Here is a 15,212-nt window from a genome sequence, read left to right as displayed (position 1 = left end):
TACAGTAATGGGGTGGATTCTTATCAAACTTGCCTCCTCCTGCTCTTCCGAATCAATTACCGTCCCGTCCTTCGGGGCCCAGAGGAGATCCCTCCCCTAGGCTCCGCAGCGCTGTCAGGCCGTCGTCGCCGGGACTTTTGGTGTTGTGGGGGAACCAGGACTTCCGTGGCTACTATGGCCACTGCCTTGGGGATGGTCTCTACTTGTTTCGCTGCCAGCAGGTTGCGGGAGGACCACAGTGCATCCTTCAGACACGTGAGGGTGGGCCATAGCTTGGTGAAGGCCTTCTGTGGAAAAGGCCTTCGGCCCACCCCATACAGCACAAGCTGGGGTGTTAGGTCTTCCCCTGCTGGCAGACACGTGGAGATCAGTGGGCCTGCTTCCTTCCACAGGTGCCTCACTGACTCATTCTGGTCGGGGGCACGCGGGTGTCCCGGGAGTGCATAACGGCCCTAACCGGGAGGATCCCTTGGGCGAACATTGCGTCAAACTGTTGTGGGCTCATCTGTAGCAAGCCCAGACACTGGACACACTGGTTCCTGCTCCTGCACAAGAGAGAGAAGAGAGCAGTGTTTAGTTAAAACCGCGACTGCCTCTTTTTCAAGTTTAAAATGCCTTAACTTTTGGAGCTGGACGTAGTGTGTGGGGAGCAGGAAAGAGACTGAAGTAAGATCCCAGCCAGGGATCTTATTGTTGACCGGGGAGTGGCAAGAGTTCGGTGTAACGCTGTGTAGCGGCTGCCCAGGAACGAGTAGAGGTCAGGCAAGCCTTTCCCCCCTTGGACCTGGGCCTCTTGACCACCTCCTTCTTCAGCCTCTCCCACTTCCTTCCCCACAGGAAGTGAAACACCATCTGTTCCAGAGCTAAAAGTGTTGTTCATGGGGGGATAAAAACAGAACTGATTAATAAATGCACAGGTAAAATGACAGCTTTAACGATTAAAATCTTGCCCTCAAAAGTCAGCTGTCGAAGTCCATAAAAAGCCACTCTCTCTGTTACTGTACCCAGGATCCAAATCCAGTTGTCGCTCCCTCCTCTCTCCCGGTCAAACTTTACCCACAGTACCCTTATGTCAGTCATTTTAACTGTCAGTGGTAGTCTGGTCAAGTCTGGGTCTGCCCACGGTCCAAAAAATTGGACTTCTGTCTTGTCTCTGTTCAGTCTCGCCCCAGAGGCTCGTCAGTACCAGTCAGTCATGTCCAGGATCTTGTCGACAGATAAAAAGTCAGGGCATTAAATGTTGACGTCATCCATGTAAAATACACACTTGTAGGATACCCACCCCACTGATCCGTTGGTCCCTTTGCTAGACCTGTGCCAGTGGTTCGATGCAGGCCACAAACAGAATAGGAGATAACGGGCACACCTAACAGATGCCGCAGTGTACTCCCCACTACTTTTGACAAATGCCCATTTACAAGGATTTTGCTGATAATGCTGTAATAATACAATATTCACTTAGACACTCAGTGAAGGCTACAGGACTGACAGCCACTAAATGCAACACTCATGTCTCTGTCATTAGCAAACACAGTCATGGCTGGTACCTCCAAATTCACTCAAACGGCACCCTGGGAAATAAATATGCAAATAAGGCTTTACACCCTACTACAGTCTTAAAAACAACACCCACAAATGAGTCATTGTAACACAACAGGTCTTAATTCTGAGAAACCGAGAAAGTCTAATAGCATCAGCTCTAATTAAGAGTTAATTTAAAGGTCCAGCCGTTTCTTTCTCAATATCAAACAATATAGCTTGTAAGAAAGTGTTACACTTTAACACTGTGGGTGTTAACTTGTTGGGGACTAGGGTTCCAATTTTCGAACACCCCCCACGTTCAGCTGGAAGGTGGCGCATGGAACGCAAAAATATTCCTAAAAATATTTAACCTCCATACATTAACAAGTCCAATGGCTCAAATGACAGATAAACACCTTGTTTATCTACCCAGCAAGTCAGATTTCTAAAATGTTTTACGGCGAAAACATAGCACATATTTATGTCAAACCACCACCGAAGACACGGCTAATTTGCATCGCCAAGTTGAAAAAAATATGCAATCAACAAACGCAGGATTAAAAGAAAAATAATGCACTAACCTTTTGAAATCTTCATCAGATGACAGTAATATAGCATGTTACACAGTACATTTATGTTTTTTTCAATAATATGCTATATATATCCATAAATCTCTGTTTACAATGATGCATCGTTCAAAAAATGCTACTCAAATGTCCTGAGAAATGACGATAGCTCCGGCAGATAACGTCAGCTAACAAGGAATACACATCATAAACTTTGACTAAATATGCATGTTCTACATATATATAGTTAGATACACTTCTTCTGAATGCAATCGCTATGTTACATTTATTTTTAACGTTACAGGTTTCGTTCACTAAGCTATACTATGAGTCTGCGCTCAAAAAGTAGCATTATGGCTCCTCTATCTTGGAGTCCACATAAACCCAAATTTACCACATAAATATTCCCTTACCTTTGCTGTTCTTCCATCAGAAGACCTGGAAGGAATTATACTTACCAAAAACAGCGTTTAGTTTTGCAGTCTGTGTCTTTCGGTTCTCAAAAACGACACATTTCGGTTGAAATGTAGCCAAAAGTCAAGTGGATGCGCACCAAAACGTCGAACTTACATATTATATGTTGATTAAACTTGTCAAACTAACTTCATAATCAAGCTTTAACATGTTATAAAGGTGTACAGCAATCGTGAGGACGAACAGAAACACAGGCACCGTTTAATCGATCTTGGAAAAAAGACAGGACCTGACCAGAGCGCGCATAGAAGTGACCTGTTTTTTCGCGTGACCGAAAGGTTTCGGCATGCCAAAACTCTCGTGAGCGCGCGATTCTCACAATGAGAAGCCCCATTGAAAGCTGAGATCGCGCTGAAGACAGAGAGACTGTTCCCAGAACTGTAACTGCTTGGGTAGGGTGGGGGTGATGACGTCAAAGTTGGGCCAACTTTTATGATGACAAGAGAGAGTTTGGGAGAATGACTGCCCTGAGAGTTCTGCTTTACATACATACATAATTTAAACGGTTTTAGAAGCTTTAGAGCAGGGGTGTCAAACATACGGCCCGCGGGCCGGAACCGGCCCCCAAGGAGGTTCGATCAGGCCCGCAGGATAATTTGAAAGTGGAAAAAATGCATAAAAGACATGGAATTAATATTTTTAATTCGCTGCAATTCATGGATTATCCGCTAAGGGGCGCACTCTTTCCATCAGAGTAGAAGACAAGCCGCATCACTGAGACAGACTGAAAACAGCAGACGGTATCAATGCGCCATCTGCTGCTTGTTACGACGTTGTTAATATCATTAGCCAAAATGTCGTTATCCAAACGGAGAAAAGTAGATAAGGAGTGTAGAATTTTCAAAGAAAAATGGACCACGTCCTATTTATTTACAGAGATGCACGGAAAACCTTTGTGCTTGGTGTGTTTGCAACAAGTTTCGGTATTGAAGGAATATAATATTCGACGCCACTACGAGACTCATCACAGCGAAAAATATGACGGCTTGCAAGGACAACTGAGAAGAGATAAGATTAACGAATTGCTGGCGGGTCTGAGGAAACAGCAGTCAACTTTCATCCAGAGCCGAGAAGTCAGTGAAGCAGCGGTAAAAGCCAGCTACCTAATTGCTAGCGAAATAGCATTAGCATCGAAGCCGTATTCCGACGGTGACTTTGTTAAACGATGCATGATGAAGGCGGCTGAACTTGTATGTCCCGAGAAGCGACAAGCTTTTGCCAATATTAGCCTGACGAGGAATACTCGGCAGATTTGAAGGGCAAATTTGCCTCTGTAGGTCTGGACAGATTTTATCAGTATCTACTACCAGGGTACCCCAAATTAACAGCCCTGGCTGCTAAAATTTTGTGCATGTTTGGGACAACCTACCTTTGTGAACAAATTTTCTCAGTGATGAATATCAATAAAACAAAAATGCGTTCAAGGCTCACAAACAAGCACTTAAATGACATTCTGAAAGTGACAGCTAGTCAGGACATGACACCTGGTGTTGATGCACTTGTACAGGCCAAAAGATGCCAAGTTTCAGGTACAAATACAAGTCCAGACTAGACTAACACCTTTAAAATGCTGCCTTAGATACTGTTTGCATTGAAAGAATACAGCTCTGTGAAGATGAATCCTTACTGTGGTGATTTAAAAATGTGCACTTTAATGTTAGTCAGCAGCTTCAAAACAAAAGTTGTGTGATGGAATTCTACTGTTCATACAACTCCATAAATGTTCAGTATGTATTGTATGTGTATGTATGTTTCATGTATGAAGTTTACAGATTTACAGGACAGGCGAACACTTTCTTCATTACACATTTAAAATCACTCTCCTTAGTTTGTAAGGTGTACGCAGGGATTACATTTAGATTTTATATGCGTATGTGTAAGTGGTTTAAAAATTCCTTTCTTTAAAAGTCTCATTTAATCTTAAAGTGCATTACTATGTTTTTCAGTACCAATTAAAGTTTTGTGCCTTTGTACAATCAGTGGGATCAGTTGCAATGCATATTTGTGAATGATAAAAGTAAATTGCACATTTGTCTAAGGAAATATGAGGTGTTTCATGAAATGTTTTGTAAAAGGATAGTTCATTAAATTTCAATATTTTCCTAATGTTCTTGTGCTTCTTTACACCAAAACAAAGGAAAGACATGATATTTTGGTTATTTATAGCAGAGTATGGTATAATTTTAATGGTCCGGCCCACTTGACATCTCCCTAGGCCGTATGTGGCCCACGATGCGAAATGAGTTTGACACCCCTGCTTTAGAGTGTTTTCTATTCAATACTATTTTTTTATTTGCATATATTAGCAACTTTTGACAAAAAAAAATTATGTTTACTATGGGCACGCAATTACTCCAGCGGGGGCAGTAGACAGCCCTATCCCCATGAGGTTTTAAAATTCCGAACCCAAATTTGCTTTGTGTACTGTATATCCAGAAAGATAATTAATAATAATTCATTTAATTTGTAAAGCGCACAGAATATTTTTTTTTTTTTATATATTTTTATGAAAATAATAAAAACAACAAAAAACAGACCATTGTAATCAGACAACAATCAAAGCTGTATACCGGAGTTGTCAAACCCGGTGGACAGGAGAACAGAATTAAAATAGGCCCTTGAAAGCTTTTCTGAACAGCTCAGTCTTTAGCTGTGCCTTAATTAAATGAGGCTAGTGGCTCTGCAGCCTTGACAGTGACTGGAAGTGCATTTCACAACTGAGGAGCCGCACAACTGAGCGAAGGGTGCATGTGGTAGGATGAAGTCAGACAGATACTTGGGTCCAGAGTTGTACTCTAGATGGACTTTAGATGTGCTAACAGCCTTAGTTGTTAGCCACCCTATTGTGTTCTCTGCATAATTGAAGTCTGTTTGAATTAGCTTCAGTAACTGTTTGATTTAGTGTCTCTGTATTGACTTCATTACATAGTTTCTTCGGACAGCCTTATGTATTCATTAGTAGAGTATATTTCTCTTTGCCTAGTCATCACAGATGCTGTTATATAAAGTCTGCTTCGGAGACTGATTTCCAAAACTTTCTGAAAATATTTTAGATTCTTTGCAGCTTTTGCTTTTGTTTGGCAAATTATTATTCAATTATTTACATTGTATCATCGTACAGAAGGTAAATTAATTTAGTTTTGATTTCCCTCATAGCTCTTGAATACTCTGCAAAAACACACACTCATACAGTACAGTGTGTGACCGACCGGCTTGATTCGGTCTTATGTAGCAATGGTGTTTTTTATATTGGATAAAAGTAGTGTCTCAGAGCTAGAAACTAGTATATCATACACTACAGTTGAGAAACAATGGGAAAGTAATTCTGCTTTGAAAGTTGATAAACTTGTAACCTCACTTTTGAGAAAATGGGCCTTGAATTGTTTTGTACCTAATGGAGAGCTCTTCTTTGTCTACACCCATTAAGCATCGTCCACACCCTCTTAAGCTTTAGCCCCACCCACCTCTTTAAGGATTCACATGTGAGGCTATGTACTAAATAACCAAAGATTTCAAAACTAAAGGCTGGTTTATAGTACGGATGTGTTCATAAATTTAATCTGCAGTGCCAGAGTGTCTGGGCATTCCTAAACTAAGAGCGATGCCAGATTGTCCGTCCGTAAATTCAGAGCATTCATAGAGCACACTGGACGCTCTGGCCGAGTAGTAGGGTTGATCCGAGCGTTCTGACCCAACAACAGTAGTCAAGCACCCAAGCTAACTGGCTAACGTTGACAACCGTGCTAGATACTTCCAGCAATGAAAGATACTTCCAAATGAGAGAACAGCTCACTTTGACCATTTTACTCACCCTAGCAGAGCTAGTTAGGCTGTTTATCCTGAGTGTTGGTGACTGCAACTGTGCTGCTGGCACCAATTTCATTATGCTTTTTTGCCAACATTTACTGACACCTGCCATACTCAACAGGTGTTGAGCGTTCGTAAATTCAGTTATTCTGCGCTCTGGCACACTCAGATGAGAATGCTCTGAAATCAAAGAATATAACTAGAGGGAATTTATCAGCTACTAGAGGGAATTTATCAGCTACGTGATATCTTTCAAAAAATCTGCGCCAGAAAGGATTACCTACACATACTGACCAGCTCATGTTATGAACAGAAGTGTGCTACTGTACATGGCAGATCAATCCGAACTCATCTCTCGGCATGTCCAGCACACTCATTATCTCAGACAGTCATGGCCTGCGGGAAGGTTTCTTGCTTTTTCCATGGCTAAACCAACTTGGCTCTTGATTAACAATTTACAGATGGCATACAAGTTTGCTATTAGGCACATGAAAGTTGACATTTCTGCCCAAAAACGTATTTTGATGTAAAAAAGGTTTACATTCAATTGGAGCTCCCGTGAAGAAGTGTCGCGCGACATATGTCTCGTTTTCTGAAACGAGTCACGTATGTTTGTTTGCTTATGCACACACACACACACACACAACTTGTTTTTTCTCTCTGTTTTTGTTTCCAGACCTCCACCACCACAGTGAACATAGTGGTGACTGATGTCAACGATAACAACCCTAAGTTTGATCTGACCCTACCCAGAAACCTCACTGTCCAGGAGGAGGAGGCAAACATGTTTGTTGGTCAAGTCACGGTAAGCACATCTGATGGGCTAAAGATGCACACAATATGGAAGTATGTTTTTTGAAATTCACCTGAATACCTTGAACGTGAATATGAAGAATAACAACCTTACTTTCTCCTGACATTTCCTAGCATTTCCCTTCTTTCTACCTTTCTACCTGGCACAGCTTTACTAAGCAGGCCTTCTTTACCATTTATCTCACCCAGCTACTCCCAAAGTTCCACAGGTGTCCACAGCAACGCATGTGGCGATAACTCCGACAGGCTCTAATTGACTGGAATAGAATTCTTTGCTGAGTTGGGATCATTATTTTGGTTTGAGCTGCACCCTGATAAATGATGACACATGAAGTGTTAAAGGGCAATTCCACCACTTTTGAACCTCATTTTAATTATCTCCAGCACAGTATCAGTGTCTACATACCGTTTTCTGAAAATGGCGCACTTCTACGTTTCTACTTTGTTTCCCTTTTAACTTTGTTTGGAACATGGGGTAAGTGTATTTTTCAAAAAACAGCAACAACAAATGCTGAGTAAAAATCAAAATAGCCTACTGTTTTCTAGAAATCTGCATTTTTTCGTGTTCAGGCTCAATTAATTTATGTGATGTCGGACAAGACCTGGGCTCGGGCTTCAGCTCACCGCGCTTGGGTCGGACCGGAATTGAATTTCGATGAGAAGTCTAAACTGCATTAGGGTCTAGTGTGTAGTGCGAAAGTATTCATCCCCCTGGCATTTTTCCTATTTTGTTGCCTTACAAAAAAAACAATTTTAATTCTAGTTTGTATGATTTGATTTACACAACATCCCTAAAATTTTGAAGATGCAAAATATATATTTTTTTGTGAAACAAGCAAGAAATAAGACAAAAAACAGAACTTGAGTGTGCATAACTATTCACCCCCTCAAAGTCAGCACTTTGTAGAGCCAACTTTTGCAGAAATTACAGCTGCAAGTCTCTTGGGGTATGTCTCTATAGAGCTTGGTACATCTAGCCACTGGGATTTTTTCCCATTCTTCAAAGCAAAACTGCTCCAGCTCCTTCAAGTTGGATGGGTTCCGCAGGTGTACAGCAATCTTTAAGTCATACCACAGATTCTCAATTGGGGTCTGGGCTTTGACAAGGCCATTCCAAGGCATTTAAATGTTTCCCCTTAAACCACTTGAGTGTTGCTTTAGCAGTATGCTTAGGGTTGTTGTCCTGCTGGAAGGTGAACCTCCATCCCAGTCAAAAATCTCTGGAAGACAGAAACAGGTTTCCCCTCAAGAAATTCCCTATATTTAGCTCCATCCATCATTCCTTCAATTCTGAGCAGTTTCCCAGTCCCTGTCGATGAAAAACATCCCTACAGCATGATGCTGCCACCACCATCCTTCACCGTGGGAATGGTCTCGGGGTGACGAGAAGTGTGAGGTATGCGTGAGACGTAGCTTTTTCCTTGATGGCCAAAAAGCTACATTTTAGTCTCATCTGACCAGAGTAGCTTCTTCCATATGTTTGCGGTGTCTCCCTTTAGGCGAACACCAAATGTGTTTGCTTATTTTTTACTTTAAAAACCCCTAAGAGCTACCCCCCATATGCATATTCTTGATTTCATTTGAAAGAAAACACTCTGAAGTTTGTGTAAATGTGTATTGAATGTAGGAGAATATAACACAATAGATCTGGTTTAGATAATACAATGAAAAAAACATGTTTTTTCATTTTTACTGTTGTTTCATCTTTAAAATGAAAAAGACAAAACAAACATTCAGATAGGATGATGGGGACAATTTCAGTCAAAAACACAAAAGGCCAACAGTACTTGTGCAAAGTTTCAGAATGATAACTTCTAAAATGAGTGTGCTACATGACATTTAACATGAAGTCACCCAGGTGTCCCACACAAGTAGCCCAAATGTACCCAAGTGGCAAAATTGGTGAAGATATACATTTTGAACGGAATAACTATATACACAATACAAAAATGGTATTCTAACACAGCCCCCCAAAAAAAAATATATACATTTACAAAATAACACTTTCGCTATTTGGAAGAACCTCAGTCCTCTACACAATATTGTGCTGCTGATGCCAGGTGCCATAGCAGTCTCTTTCTGCTGTAAAGCAGAGGGTCACCAAGCATGTGGTGCAGGTGATGGGGGACTTCATTTTGAAAAGAACACAGCGACACCTTCATGCTGTGCCCTTTTGGCCCTGAGGCACATCCATGCCTGCTGAAATAAATTTGGGCAGATGAACACCACTTGTGGCAGGAGCTGGATGAACCAGCTTCAGTGGGGGATGGACACCTTGGCACTGGGGGCTCCCATTCTGAGTCAGTGTCACTGTGAAAGAAAATGTTCAGTTAGAATAGTTTCATATATGAGCCCTGTATCAACAGGTATAATAAACATATGTTCCCTGTACTGTGTATATATATATATATATATATATATATATATATATATATATATATATATATATATATATATATATAAGGTTGAATATATTATTATAGACCTGCTAGATCTACTGTATCATTTATATTATGACAGACCAGCTAGATCTACTGTCTCTATTATATTATGACAGACCAGCTAGATCTACTGTCTCCATTTCACTTTGGCCATTGTTGTGGGCCTGCCCTCCCCTCAACAGCCTCAAATAGGCTATTTCATTTCACAAGTAATATTTTATATTATTAATTTCAAACAACGGCATTGGCATGAGAAAAATGTACCAGTCCAAAACGATGTCCTCTCCATTCAAAAAATATACCTCCATTTGGGAATCGCTAAATGAATCGTCCTCCAACAATCTGTCTCATTTTCCCGATCAATTTCTTCTAAAAATTGTGTGTACATCTGTATATCTACACTTAGATTTAGCTTTCCCTGACTTAGTCGCCATACTGATTGATATATAAACAGCTGAAGACGAGCTTTACAAAAACAATGCTGTGCGTAACATGCGTTGCTCCTTCCGGTATGAAACTTCAATGGCGAATGACCCTCTTTGCGCCGGAGTTTACTACATGGGTTGGTCTTCCAACACGTAAACATTACATATTGCCGTTTACCTCAGCTCATTGGCTATCTACCCAGCTAGATTTCAAGACGATCAGTCGTCATTGGGTTAAAATACAGTCAATCAATGAAACAGCGGTCATATCATTGGTGCACAATGATGTCATTACTTGTCTTCAAATCGGTTTCTTTCAGTCAATATGTCCCACAACATGACCCATCAGGTTTGGTTGTGTTACAAACAAACCAGTTGATTGCAATGAAACCAAACATGACTGGAAAAGTCATGTTTCGTGTGTGTATTTACATCGAATGTGTCATCGAAAATGGAATCAGACGGAATTCACGACACAAACAGTTCACAAAATGTTTCGTGTTAGGCTATAAAAATGGATTTTATCAAACGAAAGACCATTCATTGTGTAACAATGAGCATTGTGATTGCAAACAGAGGAAGATCGTCAAAGGTAAACAATTTATTTTATTGCAGTTTGTGATTTTGTTACGCCTGTGCTGGTTGAAATAGTTGTTTTCTATGGGGCTCTATCCTCAGATAATCGCATCGTATTCTTTCGCAGTAAATCATTTTTTAAATCTGACAACGCAGTTGGATTAGCAAGATTCTAGGCTTTCGACCCATGTGAGACACTTGTATTTTCATGAATGTTTAATATGACTACTTATGTAGCGATCAGGGTTCGGTGTGCAGAGGGGTTAAGCAATGGCTTTTTCTGGCCACTCTTCCGTAAAGCCCAGCTCTGTGGAGTGTACATCATAAAGTGGTCCTGTGGACAGATACTCCAATCTCTGCTGTGGAGCTTTTCAGCTCCTTCAGGGTTATCTTTGGTCTCTTTGTTGCCTCTCTGATTAATGCCCTCCTTGCCTGGTCCACGAGTTTTGGTGGGCGGCCCTCTCTTGGCAGGTTTGTTGTGGTACCATATTCTTTCATTTTTTTTTTATAATGGATGCAATGGTGCTCCGTGGGATGTTAAAAGTTTCTGATATTTTTTTAATACCCAAACCTGATCTGTACTTCTCCACAACTTTGTCCCTGACCTGTTTGGAGAGCTCCTTGGTCTTCATGGTGTGGCTTACTTGGTGGTTCCCCTTGCTTAGTGGTATTGCAGAATCTCGGGCCTAACAGAACAGGTGTATGTATACTGAGATCATGTGACAGATCATGTTACACTTAGACTGCACACAGGTGGACTTTATTTAACTAATTATGTGACTGCTGAAAGTAATTAATTGCACCAGATTTTATTTAGGGGCTTCATAGCAAAGGGTGTGAATACACCACCACTTTTCCATTTAAAAATACAATTTCTTTTAAATTTCACTTCACCAATTTTGACAATTTTGTGTATGTCCATTACATTAAATCCAAACAAAAATCAATTTAAATGACAGGTTGTAATGTAACAAAATAGGAAAAACGCTAATGAGGATGAATACTTTTGCAAGGCACTGTATGTGTGTGCTTTGAATTTAGGGCAACTTTGCGTGAAGTAAGTACGCTAGCCTAAAGGCTTCTATGCCACAACTTGTTTGGATCATGTGCTATTTATTCTTGGGGTAATCTGCTGCTGTGCATGCTGTGAATTTTGTGGAATTGCATTTGTGTGACATTGGGGGTTATTTATTATTTTTCTCAGGTCTTGTCATTTTATTTTGTGAGGAAATGTATAGAGTGGTCCCAGGACCGGTGTTAATCGCTAATATACAGTACCATTGTATATGACAGACCCTTTTTATGGAGGCCTGTGAAGAGCACTCATGTCTCAATAGATGGGCATATACTGTAAATGCAGTACTTGACCCTTAATCTGCATGCAGATGTTACCAATGCATGGGGTTTGCACTGCATATATCATCCATGTATTTTATTGCTAATCCTGAAGGATAAGTAAGGGATAATCAATGAGGGACTATGGGTCTATTTCTAGGGAAATAATGTACGTCACAGAAGGTGTGTGTGCAACGACATGCAGCGGAGATGTACTCACCTTCAGCAGAGTTGCATTATTTCCAGAGAACAAATAGGCTACGTTTACGCAGACAGCCCAATTCTGATATTTCTTCACTAATTTGTCTTTTGTCCAATGAGATCATGTCTTTTAACCATAATTGGGAAAAATATCTGAATTGGACTGCATGTGTAATTGCAGTCTTAACTTTTAATAGATATGAGAGTAAATGAATGCTTGGCACCCTTAAAGAGCATAAAAAATGGCTGCTGACCAACGTGGTAGTGCTAAAGTGTGCTTGTTTGTTTGTCGTTCAATTAATTTACTATGTATTACAGTAATTTGGCCCGTTGAAAAGCCTGTGAGCTGTGGGGTGCATAATGATGTCAACCTTTGGTTAATTTGCAGATGTGACTCACCACTTGGATTCGGTCTTATGTAGCAACATTTTAATTTCTGTTTTTTTACATTGGATAAAAGTAGAGGATCAGAGCTACAAAATGGTGTATCATACACTGCATTTGAGGAAGCAATGGGAAAGTAATTCTGCTTTGAAGGTTGATAAACTTGTAAACTCACTTGTAAAACTGTCTATCAATGTTTTGGTACTACTTTTGGAGATCCCTTCTTTGTCAACACCCATTCAGCATAGTTCACACCCTCTTTTTTTATGTTTGACTTTTATTTAACTAGGCAAGTCAGTTAAGAACAAATTATTACCGTACACACTACCCCCTACCCCAACCCATCTCTTTAAGGGTTGATCCGTGCGTTCTGTACTATCTTGCCAGCTACTTCCAGGCATCTAAGAGCGAGAGAACGGCCCACTGAACATGATTTGCCCTAGCAGAGCTGGTTAGGGTGGTTTTGGTGATTGCAACTGTGCTATCAGATTGTCCATTTGTAAATTCAGTGCGTTTCGCGTTCAGAGCGCACACTGGACACTCTGGCCAATAAGTAGGGTTGTTCCGAAAACTGTGACCTCACATCGACAGTCAAACACCCAAGCTAACTGGTTAGCTACTTCCAGACACATAATGAGAGAACACCCCAGTCTGACTATTTTACCCCTAACAGAGCTTGTTAGGATGTTTTCATGTTATCCAGAGCTTTGGTGACTGTAACTGTGCTGCTGGCAACAATTTAATTACGCTTTGTTGCCAACGTTTACTGGCACAGACATATTCAATGGGTGTTGAGCGAATATTCAAATATTAATCAGTTATTCTGCGCTCTGGCACACTAAATATGAGTCTTTTGTTAAGAAACGGAGCAAGATATATAGCTAAGTAAACAATTAATCCCAACGCATGACATAACATTAGTTAGCGAGCCAGCCAGCTAACGTTAGCTAGGTAGCACACTAACAGCACACTAACTTGAAATGAAAATAATTTGTCAAAATTAGAGTGGAGTCTTTTGTTAGGACATGTAGCTAGCTATCTAGCTAAACAATGGACCATAATCATAACTCATGACGTTAATACCCTGCATTGATCTACAGGTAGCTAACCAACCAGGTTCTATGGCTATAACTAGTCAAACAAATGTGTCTGAGATATGAAGAATAAGATCATGCACATAATGTTAGCTAGGGACCCAGCCGGCTAAGGTTAGCTAGCTAACAGTAAGCTTCAAATGAAAACACTTTCTGTCAAAATTAGAAACGTGTCATATCTGAACATGTAGCTAGCTAGACTATCGTACCAGTACACATCATGGTTAGACGCGTCTCCTGTCTGATGCCATGCACAATGTAATCAAGACTGTTGTTTTCGTCATCTCCTTAGCTATTATACTCGAATTCCACTGATTTCAAAACTCGGTCCACCATAAAGTGGAGAGCATACACAAACATTAGCTAGCTAGCTAACAGTACACTTTAACTTGAAATTAGGGTTGCAGTTTTACTACACAATATATTTTTTTTAAAGCCGCGTTGGACACGATTACCTAGACATACTGACCAGTTCCACTAGACAGACGTGTGCTATATGACAGACCAATCCAAACTCATCTCTCGGCATGTCCAGCCTACTCATTATCTCTGTGGCTTAACCAACTAGGCTCGTATTTTACCAATGTTATTAGTATTTACAGATGGCATACAAGTTTGATATTAAGGTACATGAAAGTTCAGAAGTTCGAGAAGGCATTTCTGCCAAAAAAACGTTAAATTATTTTTTACTTTGAAACAGTTATATTGTGAAGTTGTAACTTGCAACATACGCCTAGTTTCCTCAATCGGGTCACATACTGGCATGTTGTTCTTTCTTCTGTTTTCGGAAGGTTTAACACCAGGGCTCAATCTTTAGCCGTGGCTTTGAGCATTTATCTGGTTTTCTGTGTAAAACAAAATGGGGGTAAATCACCCTTACCCCATCTAAGCCCTCTCTCTCTTTCATTTTCATTTGTTTTTTTGATTCTCTCTGTGCTACTCCTTCCATCCCTAGCCGGGGTTAATAACTCAGCAGTCAGGCTTGAATTGAACAGTGGCAGGAGAAGTGTGACCAGATTTCAAAGTTTTCCCCCCTACTCTCTCTCCTGCCCTCTCCCTCTTTCCCTGTTACCATGATTACAACAGAGAGGAATTTGTGTCTACTATTCACACACAAAAACCACGATGGCACACACACTCACACACAAGCTTGCACACACTCACACACTGGAATAACAATGACCTGACATATTCATTAAGGATTTAGAATTTGTTAAGTAACTAACTTTCTGTCTACCCTGAAGGATCCTCAAAATGTACCTCATATTTTCCCTATTCAATGAATTCCCTTTTAGGAAGAGGTTTATGGCCCTTTAAACTTATTGATGATTAGTCATGTCTGTGACAAAGACACTTATCTTAATGTGAACAGAAAATTAGACTGAAATTAACACTGGGCTTTAATTTATGAGAACCATGTCAGCTTAGTAATTTTTAAGTGTACATTATTAAAGTGTGTGTGCATGAGTAAGTTTTAACACATTTTAACTGTGGCTTTATTCATGATTTAGCACAACCCTTTGTACCTTACTGCTTATGTATTTCCATATTTACCTTTCCCTTCTTCACTCCACA

General features: G+C 40.5%; 1 protein-coding gene across 1 annotated transcript in view; it reads left to right on the top strand.

Moving 5' to 3' along the window:
• The window catches only part of LOC118400216 (protocadherin-15-like), a 239,626-nt gene that overhangs the window by 131,298 nt on the left and 93,116 nt on the right, over positions 1–15,212 (top strand). Inside the window, exon 19 of the mRNA XM_035796860.2 lies at positions 7,045–7,173. Coding sequence (XP_035652753.2) covers positions 7,045–7,173 — 129 coding nt within the window. The remainder of the gene's footprint in view (positions 1–7,044; positions 7,174–15,212) is intronic.

Source organism: Oncorhynchus keta, chromosome 2 (genome assembly GCF_023373465.1).
Source record: "Oncorhynchus keta strain PuntledgeMale-10-30-2019 chromosome 2, Oket_V2, whole genome shotgun sequence".
NCBI lineage: Eukaryota > Metazoa > Chordata > Actinopteri > Salmoniformes > Salmonidae > Oncorhynchus > Oncorhynchus keta.
This window is presented reverse-complemented; position numbering and strand designations above follow the sequence as displayed.